A 17540-nucleotide genomic window follows, 5' to 3' on the forward strand; every position below is an offset into this window, starting at 1 on the left:
GGTTGATCCCCTGGCTTGCTGGTAATGGTAGAGTGGGGGATATGCCGGGCCATGAGGTTACAGATTGTGTTTGAGTACAATTCTGCTGCTGCTGATGGCCCACAGCGCCTCATGGATACCCAGCCTTGAGTTGCTAGATCTGTTTGAAATCTATCCCATTTAGCACGGTGGTTGTGCCACACAACATGATGGAGGGTATCCTCAATGTGAAGGTGGGACTTCGTCTCCACAATGACTGTGCAGTGGTCACTCCTACCGATACTGTCATGGACAGATGTATCTGCAGCAGGCAGGTTGGTGAGGATGAGGTCAAGTATGTTTTTCCCTCTTGTTGGTTCCCTCACCACCTGCCGCAGACCCAGTCTAGCAGCTATGTCCTTTAGGACTTGGCCAACTCGGTCAGTAGTGGTTCTACTGAACCACTCTTGGTGATGGACATTGAAGTCCCCACCCAGAGTACATTCTGCACCCTTGCTACTCTCGGTGCTTCCTCCAGGTGGCATTCAACATGGAGGAGCACAGATTCATCAGTTGATGGGGGCAGTACATGATAATCAGCAGTAGGTTTCCTTGCCCATGGCCAGACTTGATAGTGAGGACTCTTAGGGTAACTCCCTCCTGACCGTATACCACTGTGCTGCCACCTCTCCTGGGACTGTCCTTCCCGTGGGACAGGACATACCCAGGGATGGTGATGGTGGAGTCTGGAACATCATCTGTCAGGTATGATTCTGTCAGGATGACTATGTCAGGCTGTTGCTTGACCAGTCTGTGAGACAGCTCTCCCCATTTTGGCACAAGCCCCAGATGTTAGTAAGGAGCACTTTGCAGGGTCGACAGGGTTTGTCATTGTTGTTTCCAGTGCTGGGTAGTCTGTTCTGTTTCATTTCTTTGTCTTGACTTTTTGGTGATTTGGTACAACTGAGTGGCTTGCTTGGCTATTCCAGTGGGCATGTAGAATCAACCACATTACTGCGGGTCTGGAGTCACATAGAGAGGCCAGACCAGGCGAGGACATTAAAAACAAAAAACTGCGGATGCTGGAAATCCAAAACAAAAACAGAATTACCTGGAAAAACTCAGCAGGTCTGGCAGCATCAGCGGAGGACTTGAAACGTCAACTCTTTTCTTCTCCGCCGATGCTGCCAGACCTGCTGAGTTTTTCCAGGTAATTCTGTTTTTGTGTTGGCGAGGACATTAGTGAACCTGATGGATTTTTATGGCAATCATTTCATGATCATCTTTAGATTTTTAGTGAATTCAAATTCCACCATCTGACTTGGTGGGATTCGAACCCAGGTCCCCAGAGCATTACCCTGGGCCTCTGGATTACCAGTTCAGTAACAATACCACTACATCAAGGGTGTCTTAAATAATTGCACAACTCACACAGGCACAGGCACAGGCACACGCACAGACAGACAGACACACAGATACACAGACACACAGACAAACAGACAGACACACACACGCACAGACAGACAGACAGACAGACAGACACACAGACAGACAGACACACAAATACACAGACAGACAGACAGACAGACAGACACACAGGCACACGCACAGACAGACACACAGACACACAGATACACAGACAGACAGACAGACAGACAGATACACAGACAGACAGACAGACAGACAGACAGACACACAGACAGACACACAGGCACATGCACAGACAGACACACAGACACACAGACACACAGACAGACACACAGACACACAGATACACAGACACATAGACACACAGACACAGACAGACACACAGGTACACAGACACACAGATACACAGACACACAGACACACAGACAGACAGACAGACAGACACACAGACACACAGGCACATGCACAGACAGACACACAGACAGACACACAGACACACAGACAGACACACAGACAGACACACAGATACACAGACACACAGACACAGACAGACACACAGATACACAGACACACAGATACACAGACACACAGATACACAGACAGACAGACACACAGACACACAGATACACAGATACACAGACACACAGACACAGACAGACACACAGATACACAAACACACAGACACACAGATACACAGACAGACAGACACACAGACACACAGACACACAAATACACAGATACACAGACACACAGACACAGACAGAGCTATGGAATCATAGTGGTTATATTACTGGACTAATAACCCAGACACACAGGCTAATGACCTGGGGACGTGAGTTGAAATCCCACCAGGGCAGCTGGGGAAATTTCAATTCAATTAAATAAATCTGCAGTTAAAAATCTAGTCTCAGTAATGGTGACCATGAAACTGTCACTGATTGTTGTAAAATCTCATCTGGTTCACTAATGTCCTTTCGGGAAGGAAATCTGTCCTTACCTGGTCTGGCCGACATGTGACTCCACACATACTGGTTGACTCTATCTGAAGTAGAGTAGCAAGCCACCCAGTTGTATTCAGGAAGGTGGCTCCACACCACCTTCTAAATGGAAGAGGCCTTGCCAGTAACGCCCACACCTCCTGACTGAATAAAACCCATAGCTCCATACCAACACACTCAAACCCCTGACGCTGCTGCGTTTCTGGAACTGACTTCTTACCAGTTGGAGGGAACCAGGTGGTGGACATGGCACCAGAGCCAACTGAGCAGCAAATTCTTTCACCTTCATCTCAAACTCTCTCTCTCCGCAGGCCTTTATGTCGAGCAGCAGGCTGAGGGGGAAGAAGGTGGAGGGGTTACTGGGAGTCAGGAGCTGCAAAGGCAGTTGCAAGCGTCAGTAATGCCAAAGGCCTAGAGCAATTTGTGTGGCAGATAAACCCACAGCACCTTTACACAACAAAATATCCCAAAGCATTGGGCAGGTGCGATATCAGACAAAATCGCACAGGGAGCAACACAGGGAGGTATTATGACAGATGACCAAAAGTTTGGTCAAAGAGATAGGTTTAGGAGTGTCTTATAAGAGGAGAGAGCGAGGTAGAGAGGCAGAGAGACTTAGAATGATAGATCATACTCAAGAGACAGAAAGACCTACTCGCCTTCCGATATTCCATGTGAATTGCGCTATGTCTTAAGCTCAAAATAATTTGCTCGCATGCACACACGCAAACAGTGTAAAAACACAGATGCGGAAGATATTTACTGAGCCTCTGTTGGAAGAGGAAGACATTTTTTTGAAGAAGAACTGGGGAGTTCTCCCTGTTGTCCCGGTCAATGTTTGTCAATGGCTGCAATGTGCCTTGGGATGTCTTCCATTGGTGAATATTTGCCTTCTTTTTCTCTCTGAGGACTGCCTCAAGTCACATGTCATGAATTATCTCTATTCTCTCAAGATTTGGGCCTGGAGGGGTGATCTTATCAAGCTATTTAAAACAATTAAGGGATTTAATAGTGGATAGATAGGGAGAAACTAGCTTCCTTGGTGCAACAAATCTCGAGCAAGGGGACAGAATATTAAGCTTAGAGCTGGAATGTTCAGGAGTGAAATCAGAAAGCACGTCTTCCTACAAAGGATACTGGAATATGAAACTTTCTTTCTGAGATCTTGTTGATTCTGGTTTGAATCCAAAACAGCTGAACCAAGGTTCCCCTTGGAACATTTTTATACATCTTTGGAGTGTAATTTTGCAGCTTTTTCTCCCTTATTGCCCTGCGTTTTCCTGATTTTTCACTCTTTTCAGTAGATTTCTGGGCTTGGGGAATGTGCCTACTCTAACGTGCGAGGGGCTGTATTTATGCAGGGCAGCTGGATGTGCGAGGGGTTGTATTTATGCAGGGCAGCTGGATTTGCGAGGGGCTGTATTTATGCAGGGCAGCTGGATGTGCGAGGGGCTGTATTTATGCAGGGCAGCTGGATGTGCGAGGGGCTGCATTTATGCAGGGCAGCTGGATGTGCGACGGGCTGCATTTATGCAGGGCAGCTGGATGTGCGAGGGGCTGCATTTATGCAGGGCAGCTGGATGTGCGAGGGGCTGTATTTATGCAGGGCAGCTGGATGTGCGAGGGGCTGTATTTATGCAGAGCAGCTGGATGTGCGAGGGGCTGTATTTATGCAGGGCAGCTGGATGTGCGAGGGGCTGTATTTATGCAGGGCAGCTGGATGTGCGAGGGGCTGTATTTATGCAGGGCAGCTGGATGTGCGAGGGGCTGTATTTATGCAGGGCAGCTGGATGTGCGAGGGGCTGTATTTATGCAGGGCAGCTGGATGTGCGAGGGGCTGTATTTATGCAGGGCAGCTGGATGTGCGAGGGGCTGTATTTATGCAGGGCAGCTGGATGTGCGAGGGGCTGTATTTATGCAGGGCAGCTGGATGAGTCACTTGGTCTTTTCCTGTTCAGCATTTTTCACACGCTCATATAAATAACTCAGGGTTAACATTCGGCATTCTGAAATGAAAGATGTTTCAGTCAGCAAGCTGTTGCTGCTTTTTGAATATGCTGCTGAATTGGCTTGTCACGGGCTTTACAGTTGCCTGTCTATCTGGGGGAGAGGATTAACATTCAGAAAGACTTCCAAACAGAGAAAATTTACAAGTTCTCCTGACTTCTGGGGGTTGTGCTGTTGAGCTCCTGGATATCAATGTGATATTGCAATCTATCATGACATTTCCATGTCTTTCTTTATAGCTTTCAATTTGCAACTAATATCTTTGAGATAGTTGTTCATGGGATTTCAGGTGGAGTCGTAGTTTGACACACATCTCCAACCTCCCTTTCCTTTCCAAAGTCCTTGACCTTGTGTCCCAGGTTCCTGTCTAACTTTTCTGGAAGAGGTTTCTGTCCCATCGCAGCACTGTAAAGGCCTTTAGCAAATATAAATGATGTCTTCTGTGACCATGGTAAACCTTCTCTCCTCATCCTTCTCAACCTGTCTCTAGCCTTTGACATTGTTGACCACGCCATCCTCCTCCAAAGCCTCTCCACTGTTGTCCATTTGGGTGGGACTGCACTCTGCTGGGTCATCCTTATCTATCCAGTCATAGCCAGAGACCCACCTATAATACCTCCATTCCCACCTCCACACCATTCTCTCTGGAGGCCCCAACAATCTGTCCTTGACCCCCTTCCTCTCCACTCGGTGACATCATCAGAAACATGGGGTCAGCTTCCATGTGCACACTGACAACACTCAGCTCTGCCTCGCCACCATTTCTCCCGACCCCTCCACTGCTAATTAGATCCCAAGCCAATGGTGGAGTATGAAACTAGACTCTAATACTTCTCTTGATAATACGTTTATTTAAAGAATGCAGCGTTACATATGTCTGCCTCTTACCTATTACCCCAGTATCCCAGCAGTCTCTCTTCATTAGTGCTCTAGGTACTTCATTAAATAACATCCTTCATCTGTGCATCTTAACAATATAATTAACATACCATTAGCATCTACTGCCTTTGTGTTGCCATACTGCATATCCAATATCCAGTTCTGGGTGAGCCCCAATTTCCTCCAGTTAAGCATTGGGAAGACCACCAAAGCTATTTCCTTTAGCCCCAAATTCTGTGAATTGGCCACAAATTCCACTTTTGGATTTTAGTCCAAAGGGAGGACTTACTGATCTACCCCCTGTGCCCCCTGCAGCCTCATGTTTCTGAAACTCAACAGAAGCTGGAGGGACAGCGCCATCTTTCAATGGGGCACTTTAATGGGCCTTCCAGACCCAACACTGATTCAACAATTTCGGACCATAACCTCGGCCCCCATTCGTTCTGATGGCTGGTGCTGGTAATGTTTCTGCTGTTGTCATTTACACCTCCAACAAACCCAGCTTTTGTTTTTTGTCCCATTACCATCTCCTTTTGCCTTGTACCATCAACTCTTCTGCCATTTAACCAGTCCTGCCTTCCATCCTATCACAGACCTTCTCTTTAATTCCTTCCTCCGCTCCCCACTTTCCCTGCCTCTGTTCCATCTCTAACTTTTCCCAGTTCTGATGAAGGGCCATTGACCTGAAATGTTAACTCTGTTTTTCTCTCTCTCTACATATGCTTTGGGCCCTGTTGACAGGGGAATCACTCTCTGAGGCTCTTACCAGGAAAGGCAATCTTTCAACACAGTGTAATATGGAAATTTGGTGATAACACAGATTCCATAGGGGACAAAGACCCGGAGAGATTCTGCAGGGTGTTTTGCCAACTCCGAGCCTTCTGGAGGAGCCTGATAGAGATCGCTCTCCTGTAAAAGCAAAACCATTACATCAGACAGTTGAAGCTATGCGATGATTTCAGTTCCCCAAAACACTTCCCTCCCCTCCCCCCTCACCCCCGCCCCACCAAACACTGCCACTTTCTGTCTCCTGCTGCTTTACCACTTGGCAGAATCCAGTTAACCTCACCCCTTGCACACAGTCTTCATGCATTGTCTTAAACACTGATAATAGGCAATTGCCCCATGGACAGGGGGCAATTGTCTGTCAAACCCAATCCTGCCCTCAGTGCATCTTAGAAGCAGGGACCACTTCTAATAGTCTGGAGCAGGACGCCTGGATGCCTTTCCTCTCCCCTAAACTAGGGAAGATAACATCAGCTGTTAATCAGCTGTTTACTAATTTAGAAACAATGGAAGGGCATGGGGTGGAGGGGGAGGGGGGTAGGGGGAGGAGTGGGGGGTGGGGGTGCATTCAGCCCATGAGCATGTTCCACCATTCTATTAGCTTACAGCGAGTCTGGATCTTAACTCCATCTACTCACATTGGATACATATTCCTTAATAGCAGGAAATGCTATTGAGTTACTTTTTCATAGTTTAAAATACAAATTGAATTGATTGGTGGAACCTGTGACTGGATGACTAACATGGATTTTTCTGACAATTTCCCAGCGTTTGAACTCGTTCCAGAAACTTGTTTTTTGGAACCCCTGCCCCTAATCTCACGGGATAAAACTCAGCTCCAACTCGAGCCCTGCACAGGAAGCATATTACAGAATCAGGAGCAGAGGCCTGTCTTTAAAATTCTCACCTTTATCTCTCTGTGAATGTGAAGCACCACTCCCTGCTGTCTGTTCCCCAGGAGATCTGTCAGAACCAGGAAATGGAAAGACTCGTCCTGCTCTTCCATCTGAATTTTAAATCCATCTGAGAAGATGCGATGCAAAGAGAGAGAGAGAGACAGAGGCACACACACAGGCAAAGAGATAAAGATGATAAGTGGAGGAGGGCCAGGGGAGGGTGAGATACAGGCAGGGAAAGGGTGAAGGAAAGGGAGGGAGGGAGGGGATGAGAAACATATTGACAAGGGAGTGAGGCATAAAGGGAGAGAAATACAGAGATAGAGGGACAGACACATTGATGGTACGAAAGGGTGCCAAGAGAGACAAACAGATAGAGAGAGAGAGAGAGAAAGAGACAGAGAGATAGAAAAGGAGATGGAAAGAGAAAGGGCAAGAGGCAGATTGGAAGAAGAGATAGTGAGAATGATAGCATAAATATACAAACAGAAGCATAGAGAGGGAGGAAGAGAGAGAGACAGAGAGAGAGAGAGAGACAGAGAGAGAGAGAGTGAGAGAGAGAGAGAGTGAGAGAGAGAGAGAGTGAGAGAGAGAGAGAGTGAGAGAGAGTGAGAGAGAGAGAGAGTGAGAGTGAGAGAGAGTGAGAGAGAGAATGAGAGTGAGAGAGTGAGAGAGAGAGTGAGAGAGAGTGAGAGAGAGAGTGAGAGAGAGTGAGAGAGAGTGAGAGAGAGAGAGAGTGAGAGTGAGAGAGAGTGAGAGAGAGAGTGAGAGAGAGAGAGAGTGAGAGAGAGTGAGAGAGAGTGAGAGAGAGAGTGAGAGAGAGAGAGAGTGAGGACATCAGGATAGACAGAGAGAGAAACAACAAAAACAAGTTAAAAAATTAAAATCAAATTATGCTGGATCTGATTCTTTGAGAATTTAATCAAAAAAATGAACAGGGAGCAATAAACACCCCAGAACAAAACTGAAAGTCTTGGGAGTAGAAAGAAATGAACAGGGAGCAATAAACACCCCAGAACAAAACTGAAAGTCTTGGGAGTAGAAAGGCTGTTAACAACTTGTAAAATCCGATGATTGGTCAAAATATCATTAGACAAAGACTCCCTCCCCTGGGGGGAGGTTTGCGGGATGGAGGTGGTGGGGGTGGGTTGGATGTGGGATGGGATGGGAATGGGGGTGGTGTTGGGTGGGGGGGGGGGATGTGGGTGAGACATAGGGGAGCGAGGGTTCTTTCTCTGTTCTTGTTATTCATGAATTCTATGGGTAATGCCTGTATCTACACTGTTAATTGCACAAGCAATATTGTTTGTATTGAACTCTATTGTACAGAAAGGGAATGGTCAACTGCTTAGTGTCTGCATGAAAGATGGAACAAGGGGAACAGTGTCTAAAGGAATATTAACAGGAGGAGGCCAATCACCCCCTCAAGCCTGTTCTTTCATTCTATTAGAACATGACTAATCTGTATCTTAACTTTTTTTACCTGCATCTCCCCTGATACACTTACCTAACAAACGTCCGTTAATCCCAGTCTTGAAATTATAAATTGATCCTCCAGTCTCAACCGCTTTGCGGGGAAAAAGGGTTTTAGGTTTTCATTTTTAAAGGGCTCCTCAGTGGAAATCCAGGCCCTTAGCTTGAATTTTAAGGTTCTGGCCCTGGCTCTGGAGTCGCCCACCTGAGGAAATTGTTTTGAATGCTTTCATCCAGGAGGTGGTGACATAGTGCTAATGTCACTGGATTAGTAATGCAGAAGGCCAGACTAATGGTCTGGGGGACACGGTAATATCAAATAATAAAAATTAGAATTGAAAGCTAGACTCAGTAATGATGACCATGAAACTACCAGATTGTCATAAAAACCCGTCTGGTTCACTAATACCTCTTTAGGGGAGGAAATCTGCTGTCCTTACTGTTCTGGCCGACATGTGACTCCAGACCCACAGCAATGTGATTGACTCTTAACTGCCTTCTGACATGGTCTTGCAAGCCACTCAGTTGTATCAAATCTAATAAAAGGAGCAACATCGCAAAGACCACTCGGCATTGACCTAGGCACCAGAAACGATAATGGCATGCTCAGCCCTGTGGATCCTGAAAGTCCGCCTTGCTAACATCTGGGGGCTTGTGTCAAAATCGGGAGAGTTATCTCACAGACTCACAGAATCATACATTACAGATCAAGTCCCAGGCACGAACATCATCATCCCTTGATATGTGCTGTCCCACTGACAGGACAGACCCAGCAGAGGTGGTGGCACAGTAATAGTGGGGGATTTTAACCACCCAAATATTAACTGGGATAGTTTAAGTGTGCAAGGTAAGGAGGGAGCAAAATTCTTAAGTTGCATCCAGGAGAACCTTTTCAGCCAGTACATAGAAAGCCCAACAAGGGAGGGGGTAGTTCTGATCCTAATATTCGGAAATGAGCCCAGGCAGGTGGAAGGCGTATCAGTAGGGGAGCATTTTGGAGATAGCGACCATAACTCAGTTGGATTTAGGATAGTTATGGAAAAGGATAAGGTTGGGGAGGGAATAAAAGTTCTAAACTGGGGAAAGGCTAACTTTACTAAGATGAGATACAATTTGGCCCAAGTGGACAGGGAGCAGCTACTTGCAGATAAAACTGTATCAGAGGAAGTGGGAGGTATTCAAGGAAGAAATAGTGAGGGTACAGGGAAAATACGTTCCCATAAAGACAAAGGGGGGGACCAAGGCCCGAGACCCTGAATGTCAAGGAAAATAAAGGTTAGGATTAATAAAAAAAGAGAAGCTAAGGGCTCAATACAGCAGAGTCCCTAGGGGAGTATAAAAAGTGCAGGGGGGATTTTTAAAATGAAATTAGGAAAGCTGAGAGAGAATAAAGGAAAACCCAAAGGAGTTTTTTTAAACATATAAAGACCAAGAGAATAACTAGGGAAAGAGTAGGGCCAATTAGGGACAATAGAGGTAATCTGGGTGTGGACCCAGAAGACGTGGGATCAGTTTTCAATGAATACTTTGCATCGGTCTACACAATGGAAAAGGACAACACAGGTATAGACATTAGGGTGGAGGACTGTGAAATGTGAGGGGAAATTAATATAGAGAAAGGGGGTACTAGCGGGTTTAGCGGCCTTAAAAGTGGATAAATCTGCAGGCCTGAATGAGATGTGTCCAAGGCTGTTGAGGGAGCCAATGGAAGAGATATCAGGGGCCCTGGCAGTAATTTTCAAATCCCTCTGGCTGCAGGTGAGGTGCTGGAGGACTGCTAACATTGTCCCATTATTATAAAAAGGAGGAAGAGATAGACCAGGAAATTACAGGCCAGTCAGTCTAACCTTGATAGTGGGGAAGTTACCAGAAAGAATTCTGAGGGACAGAACATACCTGCACTTGGAGAGACACCAATTAATCAGGGAGAATCAGCATGGATTTGTTAAGGGAAGGTGAAGTTTGACAAATTTGATTGAATTTTCTGACGAGCTAACCAGGAATGTTGATGAGGGTAATGCATTTGATGTGGTCTACATGGAATTTAGCAATGTTTTTGATAAGGTCCCTCTTGGCAGACTGGTCAAGAAAGTAAGAGCTCATGGGATCCAAGGCAAAGTGGCACGTTGGATCCAAAATTGGCTGAGAGGCAGGAACAGAGGGTGATGGTAGAGGGATGTTTCTGTGACTGGAAGTCTGTTTCCAGTGGGGTTCTGCAGGGCTTGGTGCTGAGGCCCTTGCTGTTTGTGGTGAACATAAATGATTTGGAATTAAATATAGGGAGTATAATCAAAATGTTCGTGGATGACACGAAAATTGCTAGGGTGATAAATAGTGAAGAGGAGAGCCGTCAACTGCAGGAGGATATCAATGGACTGGTCAGGTGGGCAGAGCAGTGGCAAATGGAATTCAACCCGGAAAAGTAAGAGATAATGCACTTGGGGAGGGCTAACAAGGCAAGGGATTACACGATGAATGGTAGGACCCTGGAAAGTACTGAAGATCAGAGGAATCTTGGTGTGCATATCCACAGATCCCTGAAGGTAGCAGGGCAGGTAGATAAAGTGGTTAAGAAGCATATGGGATACTTGCATTCTTTGCCTTGGCTAATTGAGGCAAAGAATACAAGAGTAGGGAGGTTACGCTGGAACTGTATAAAATGCTGGTTAGGCCACAACTGGAGTACTGAGTGCAGTTCTGGTCACCACATGATAGGAAAGATGCAATTGCACTGGAAAGGGTGCAGAGGAGATTTACCAGGATGCTGCCTGGGCTGGAGGGTCCGAGCTATGAGGAAAGATTGGATAGGCTGGGGTTGTTTTCCTTGGAGCAGCGAAGGTTGAGGGGGGACCTGATAGAGGTGTATAAGATTATAAGGGGCAAAGATAGGGTGGATAGGAAGACAACTTTTCATTTGTAAAGAGGTCAATAACCAGGGGGCATAGATTTAAGGTTAAGAGGGGAGTTGAGGAGAAAGTTTTTCATCCAGAAGGTGGTGGGAGTCTGGAACTCACTGCCTGAAAGGGTGGTTGAGTCAGAAACTCTCGTAACATTTAAGTAGTATTTAGATATTCACTTGCATTGTCATAGCCTCCAGGGCTATGGGCCAAGAGCTGGAAAATGGGATTAGTGTCGTTAGATCTTTGTTGACTGGTGTGGACAAGATGGGCTGAATGGCCTCATTTGTGCTGCAAACATCTATGAGTCTACAATGGTATACAGTTGGAGGGCAATTGCCCTGGGAACCCTCAACATTGACTCTGGACTCCATTAAGTCTCATGGGATCAGGTCAAACATGGGCAAGGAAACCTACTGCTGATTACCACCTACTGTCTCTCCATCCCCCTCAGCTGATGAATCAGTGCTCCTCCATGTTGAACACCACTTGGAGGAAGCACAGAGGGTGGCAAGGGCACAGAATATGCTCTGGGTGGAGGACTTTAATGTCTATCATCTAGTGTCTCGGTAGCACCACTACAGACTGAGCTGGCCGAGGCCTGAAGGACATAACTGCTAGACTGGGTCTGCGGCAGGTGGTGAGGGAACCAACAAGAGGGAAAAAGATACTTGACCACATCCTCACCAATCTATCTATTGCAGATGCATCTGTCCATGACAGCATTGGTAAGAGTGACCACCGCACAGTCCTTATGGAGATGAAATCCCATCTTCACATTGTGTTGTGTGGCATGACCATTGTGCTAAAGGGAATAGATTTGAAACAGATCTAGAAACTCAAGACTGGGCATCCACGAGGCACTGTGGGCCATTAGCAGCAGCAGAACACAATTTGTAACCTCATGGCCCGGCATATCCCTCACTCTACCATACCATCAAGCCATGGATCAACACTGGTTCAATGACGAGTACAGGAGAGTATGCCAGGAGCAGCACCAGGCAGCCTAAAAATGAGGTGTCAACCTGGTGAAGCTACAGTACAGGACTACTTGCGTGCCAAACAATGTAAATAGCATGCGATGGATAGAGAGAAGTGATCCCACAACCAATGGATCAGATCTAAACTCTGCAGTCTGGCCACATCCAGATCGAAAGTAGACTGATGAGGCGGTGATTGGCTGGGTTAAATTTGTCCTGCTTTGTATGTATCGGACATACCCGGGCAATTTCCCATAGCTGGGTAGATGCCAGTGTTGTAGCTGTACTGCAACAGCTTGGCTAGGGGCACGGCAAGTTCTGAAATGGTGGCGGACAATTAAACAACTCACTGGGAAGAGGAACCTCCACAAATATCCCCATCATCAATGATGGGGGAGTCCAGCACATCAGTGCAAAAAATAAGGCTGAAGCATTTGCAACAATCTTCAGCCAGATATGCCAAGTGGATGATCCATCTCGGCCTCCTCCGGAGGTCCCCAGCATCACAGATGCCAATCTTCAGCCAATTCAGTTCTCTCCACGTGATATCAAGAAACGGCTGAAGGGACTGGATAGTGCAAAGGCTGTGGGCCCTGACCATATTCCAGTAATAGTACTGAAGAGTTGTGCTCCAAAACTAGCTGTGCCTCTAGCCAAGCTGTTCCAGTCCAGCTACAACACTGGCATCTACCAGGCAATGCGGAAAATTGCCCAGGTATGTCCTGTCCACAAAAAGCAGGGCAAATCCAACCTGGCTAATTACTGCCCCATCAGTCTACTCTCGATCATCAGTAAATTGATGGAAGGGGTCATCAACAGTGCTATCAAGCAGCACTTACTCAGCAATAACCTGCTCACTGATGCTCAGCTTGTGTTCTGCCAGAGCCACTCAGCTCCTGACCTCATTACAGCCTTGGTCCAAACATCCACAAAAGAGCTGAACTCAAGAGTTGAGGTGGGAGCGACTGCCCAAGGCACCATTTGACTAAGTGTGATATCAAGGAGCCTTAGCAAAACTGGAGTCAATGGGAATCAGAAGGAAAACTCTGTACTGGTTGGAGCCATACCTAGCACAAGGAAGATGGGTGTTGGAGGTCAATCATCTCAGTTCCAGGACATCACTGTAGGAGTTCCTCAGGGTAGTGTCCTTGGCCCAAACATCTTCAGCTGCTTCATCAATGACCTTCCTTCCATTATAAGGTCAGAAAAGAGGGTGCTCACTGATGATTGCACAATGTTCAGCACCATTCACGACTCCTCAGATACTGAAGCAGTCCATGTCCAAATGCAGCAAAACCTGGACAATATCCAAGCTTGGGCTGACAAGTGGCAAATAACATTCATGCCACACAATTGCCAGGCAATGACCGTCTCCAACAAGAGAGAATCTAACTATCTTGCCTTGACATTCAATGGCATTACCATCGCCGAATCCCCCACCATTAGTTACTTGGGGGTTACCATTAACCAGAAACTGAACTGGACTAGCCATATAAACACTGTGGCTACAAGAGCAGGTCAGAGGCTAGGAATCCTGCGATGAGTAACTCACCTCCTGACTCCCCACATCCTGTCCACCATCTACAAGGCACAAGTCAGGAGTGTGATGGAATACTCTCCATTTGCCTGGATGAGTGCAACTCCCTCAATACTCAAGAAGATGGACACCATCCAGGACAAAGCAGCCACTGGATTGGCACACATCCACAAGCATTCACTCCCTCACCACTGATGCACAGTAGCAGCAGTGTGTACCATCAACAAGATGCACTGCAGCAACTCCACCAAGGCTCCTTAGACAGCACTTTCCAAACCCACGACCACTACCATCTAGAAGGACAAGGGCAGCAGATAGATGGGAACACCACCACCTGGAAGTTCCCCTCCAAGCCACTCACCATCCTGGCTTAGAAATATATCGCCGTTCCTTCACTGTCACTGGGTGAGCCAAAATCCTGGAACACCCTCCTTAACATATCTGTGAGTGTAACTAAACCACATGGACTGCAGCGGTTCAAGAAGGCAGCGCACCACCACCTTCTCAAGGGCAATTAGGGATGGGCAATAAATGCTGGGCCTAGTCATCCCATGACCAACTTTTAAAAAAATCATTTTGATCCCCTCGATTAGAGAACCCAGTATTCTCCTATACTCAAGGGAATACTAGCTTAATCTCTCTCTTATTAATTTATTCCTTTAACTCCTGTACCATTCTGGTGGATTAGTGTTCCTCCCCTTCCAAGGTCAATATATCCCTCCTGAGGTGTGGGGCCCAGAATTGATCAGTTACTCCAGATGGAATCCTGTGAGTATTAAGATCAAAAATTGTCTCGACAGTGGCAGGGAGGCAGACAGAGAGGGAGGGAGGGAGGCAGACAGAGAGGGAGGGAGGGAGGCAGACAGAGAGGGAGGGAGGGAGGCAGAGAGGGAGGGAGGCAGACAGAGAGGGAGGCAGACAGAAAGGGAGGCAGACAGACAGAGAGGGAGGGAGGCAGACAGACAGGGAGTCAGGCAGACAGAGAGGGAGGCAGACAGGGAGGGAGGGAGGGAGGCAGGCAGACAGGGTGGGAGGCAGACAGACAGGGAGGGAGGCAGACAGACAGAGAGGGAGAGAGGCAGACAGACAGAGAGGGAGGCAGACAGACAGAGAGGGAGGGAGGCAGACAGAGAGGGAGGGAGGCAGACAGAGAGGGAGGGAGGCAGACAGAGAGGGAGGGAGGCAGACAGACAGAGAGGGAGGCAGACAGACAGAGAGGGAGGCAGACAGACAGAGAGGGAGGGAGGCAGACAGACAGAGAGGGAGGGAGGCAGACAGACAGAGAGGGAGGGAGGCAGACAGAGAGGGAGGCAGACAGACAGAGAGAGAGGCAGACAGACAGGGAGGGAGGCAGACAGAGAGCAGGTAGGGCGATTTGTTGTCACCTTGATTGCTGGGTTTCTGAAGCTGGAGGATGGGCTGCAGGGAAAATTTTAACTCTACTAGTTCAGTGGTAACAAGGCAGGTGTACCATGGTCCTGGCTGAAACAGGTCTGAATAAGATCAGGACATGGAGAGCACCCTGTCTATGAGATCTGGTGGGGAAGTTCATCCATGCCCCACAAAGGAAGGTCTGCGTAGATTCAGGTTAGATTTTTGGGCACCAAGGAAATCTAGGGATGTAGAGATGGGAGGGAAAAATGGAATGAGATAGAAGGTCAGCCATGATCTTATTGAATAAAGGAGCAGGATGGTGAGGCTGCAGAGCTCAGTCATGCTCCTATTTCTCATATGCTTGTCTCTGCAGTAGCGAGTGACACATCTCAGCACTCAACACCCACCTGGAGTTAAAATCAGGGCCATGAATGATGAGGACTCAATCATGAGAATCAACTGCAGCCAGGCATAGATACACAACCACTGGCAGAGAGCAGGTGCAACTCATGGGGCAACAATGAAATATGATTGCGATGCTCAGCATCCACCCTAAACCAGTACTGACTGTAAAGAGAGTTCTCACTTGAGGCCTACTCCCTGATGGGAGGAGCTGAGTAGAGGTCAGTTATATATATCTCTGTTCACTGGCTTTCCATGGCTCCCACTGCCTGTTGTGGCTGTGTTTGTGTGAAGCTCAAATCACCCTTGGTTTGTGCGTCACTTGGCCTATTCCAGGTGTGTAATAAATTCCCTAACATTACCACAGGCCATCAGGCAGGATAATCAATAATATTTCTGATCAGACAATCATTTATTCATTGACAATACTTTTGTTCTATGACTTGAGATCTTCTGGTGATCTCACCACAGTGTTACCAAGACTCACTACAACATCTCATCAGGATGAACTTAATTGAACACAATAGAAGCCAAAGTGAAGCCAAGGGCTTTGAATATTATTCAGTAGAATCATAGAATGATACAGCACCCTTCAGCCCATCATGTCCCATCCTGAGCTATCCAATTAGTCCCACTCTTGCTGCTCTTTCCCCATAGCCATGTAAATTTTTCTGCTTCAACTATTCATTCAATTCCCTTTCGAAAGTCACTGCTGAATGTGATGGGTGTCTTTCCCCTGCTGTGCGGGTCCGTTCAAGGCTTCATCCCAGGCCTGATAGCAGGGGTTGGGATTTCACTGGTGAGATGTCCACCTATGTCCTTCCCCACTGCCAGTGGGAAAACTTCCGGCACTGAACAGGATTTCCCAATTGTTCATCAGTCCTGTGAACTGGGGCATGGTTTAATGTTCAAACCTTTCACCCTACCTGCCAACGGGAAACAACGTTAACCCTGAGAAACACAGCAGCATTCACTGGTCAACAGATGGGCTGTCCATTAAGCCATATCACTTTCATTCAGAAATCTCAAAATTATCTCACCTGGGAAACACAGCTCTGGCAGTCCACACAGCTCAATTCCCCTTGGAACGCTGAGGTGCTCCTTAAAAAGTTCCATGTTTCCAAAGAGCTGCCCTGAAGGGAATGTTGGTCCAGTGATCTCCTCGGGCTTTCTTGATGGGCTCTGGCAATGGGTGTGCAGATTTGTTTGAGGTCCAATGAATGGTGGCGCGTGAATGGACAGAACCTCTGGGATGACGTCTATTGCTTCAGAGACACCTTTGTGTAGATCCTGTACAAGGCAAATCGTTAAGGAGCAGAGAACAAATGATGTGGGCAATACATGACTCAATAATTACTCCTCCTACAGCTGGGTGTTTTGAATCCATTAAGAAAACTACTTCAAGAGACAGTTCAGGACGCAGAGCAGAAGAGAAGATGAGGAAAGTCAACAGTCACAATGAGCTGGGTACGAGCTTGATTTTGAAAACTTGTAGGGGCTTGTCAGGAGCTTTGGATCAGGAAGAGAAAGTTGAGATTTGAAATCCTGAGAAAGTTCAAAGGCTGAAGGTCAGAGAGGATCAAAAGGAATGACCAGTTTTCAGACAGGCACTAGGAGAGGTTCCCCCAGATCTAGGAGAAGCATTTCACTCTCTGATGAAGAGAAGTGTTTGGCAGTGAACAGGAAACCTTTAGTACTGGAGGAAATGTGGAAGTTCCACTTGAGATCAGGGAGATGAGCAGATTGAGGTGGTTATAATGAGGTCAAGGGTGTCAACAGATGAAGAAATTTTAAGAGGCTGGAGCTGTAGGACGGACTTTAAGTAGAGGAAGCAGATTTCCATCGGCCCATTGTACAGCATAGAAGAGGTTGAGAGAAAGTGATATAATCACTGCACTGTGAGAGGACCAGAGATTGTGAGCACT

At 47.1% G+C, this 17540-nt stretch overlaps 1 protein-coding gene across 4 annotated transcripts in view; it reads right to left on the reverse strand.

The window, feature by feature from the left end:
* The window catches only part of LOC121287426 (DENN domain-containing protein 3-like), a 177249-nt gene that overhangs the window by 56950 nt on the left and 102759 nt on the right, over positions 1–17540 (reverse strand). For all 4 annotated transcript variants that reach the window (XM_041205294.1, XM_041205296.1, XM_041205295.1 and 1 more), the window contains 4 exons: positions 16656–16905; positions 6964–7079; positions 6037–6179; positions 2605–2716 (listed from right to left, as the gene is read on the reverse strand). In XM_041205294.1, the coding sequence (XP_041061228.1) occupies positions 2605–2716; positions 6037–6179; positions 6964–7079; positions 16656–16905 (621 nt within the window). The remainder of the gene's footprint in view (positions 1–2604; positions 2717–6036; positions 6180–6963; positions 7080–16655; positions 16906–17540) is intronic.

This window comes from Carcharodon carcharias, chromosome 14 (assembly GCF_017639515.1).
Source record: "Carcharodon carcharias isolate sCarCar2 chromosome 14, sCarCar2.pri, whole genome shotgun sequence".
Lineage (NCBI taxonomy): Eukaryota > Metazoa > Chordata > Chondrichthyes > Lamniformes > Lamnidae > Carcharodon > Carcharodon carcharias.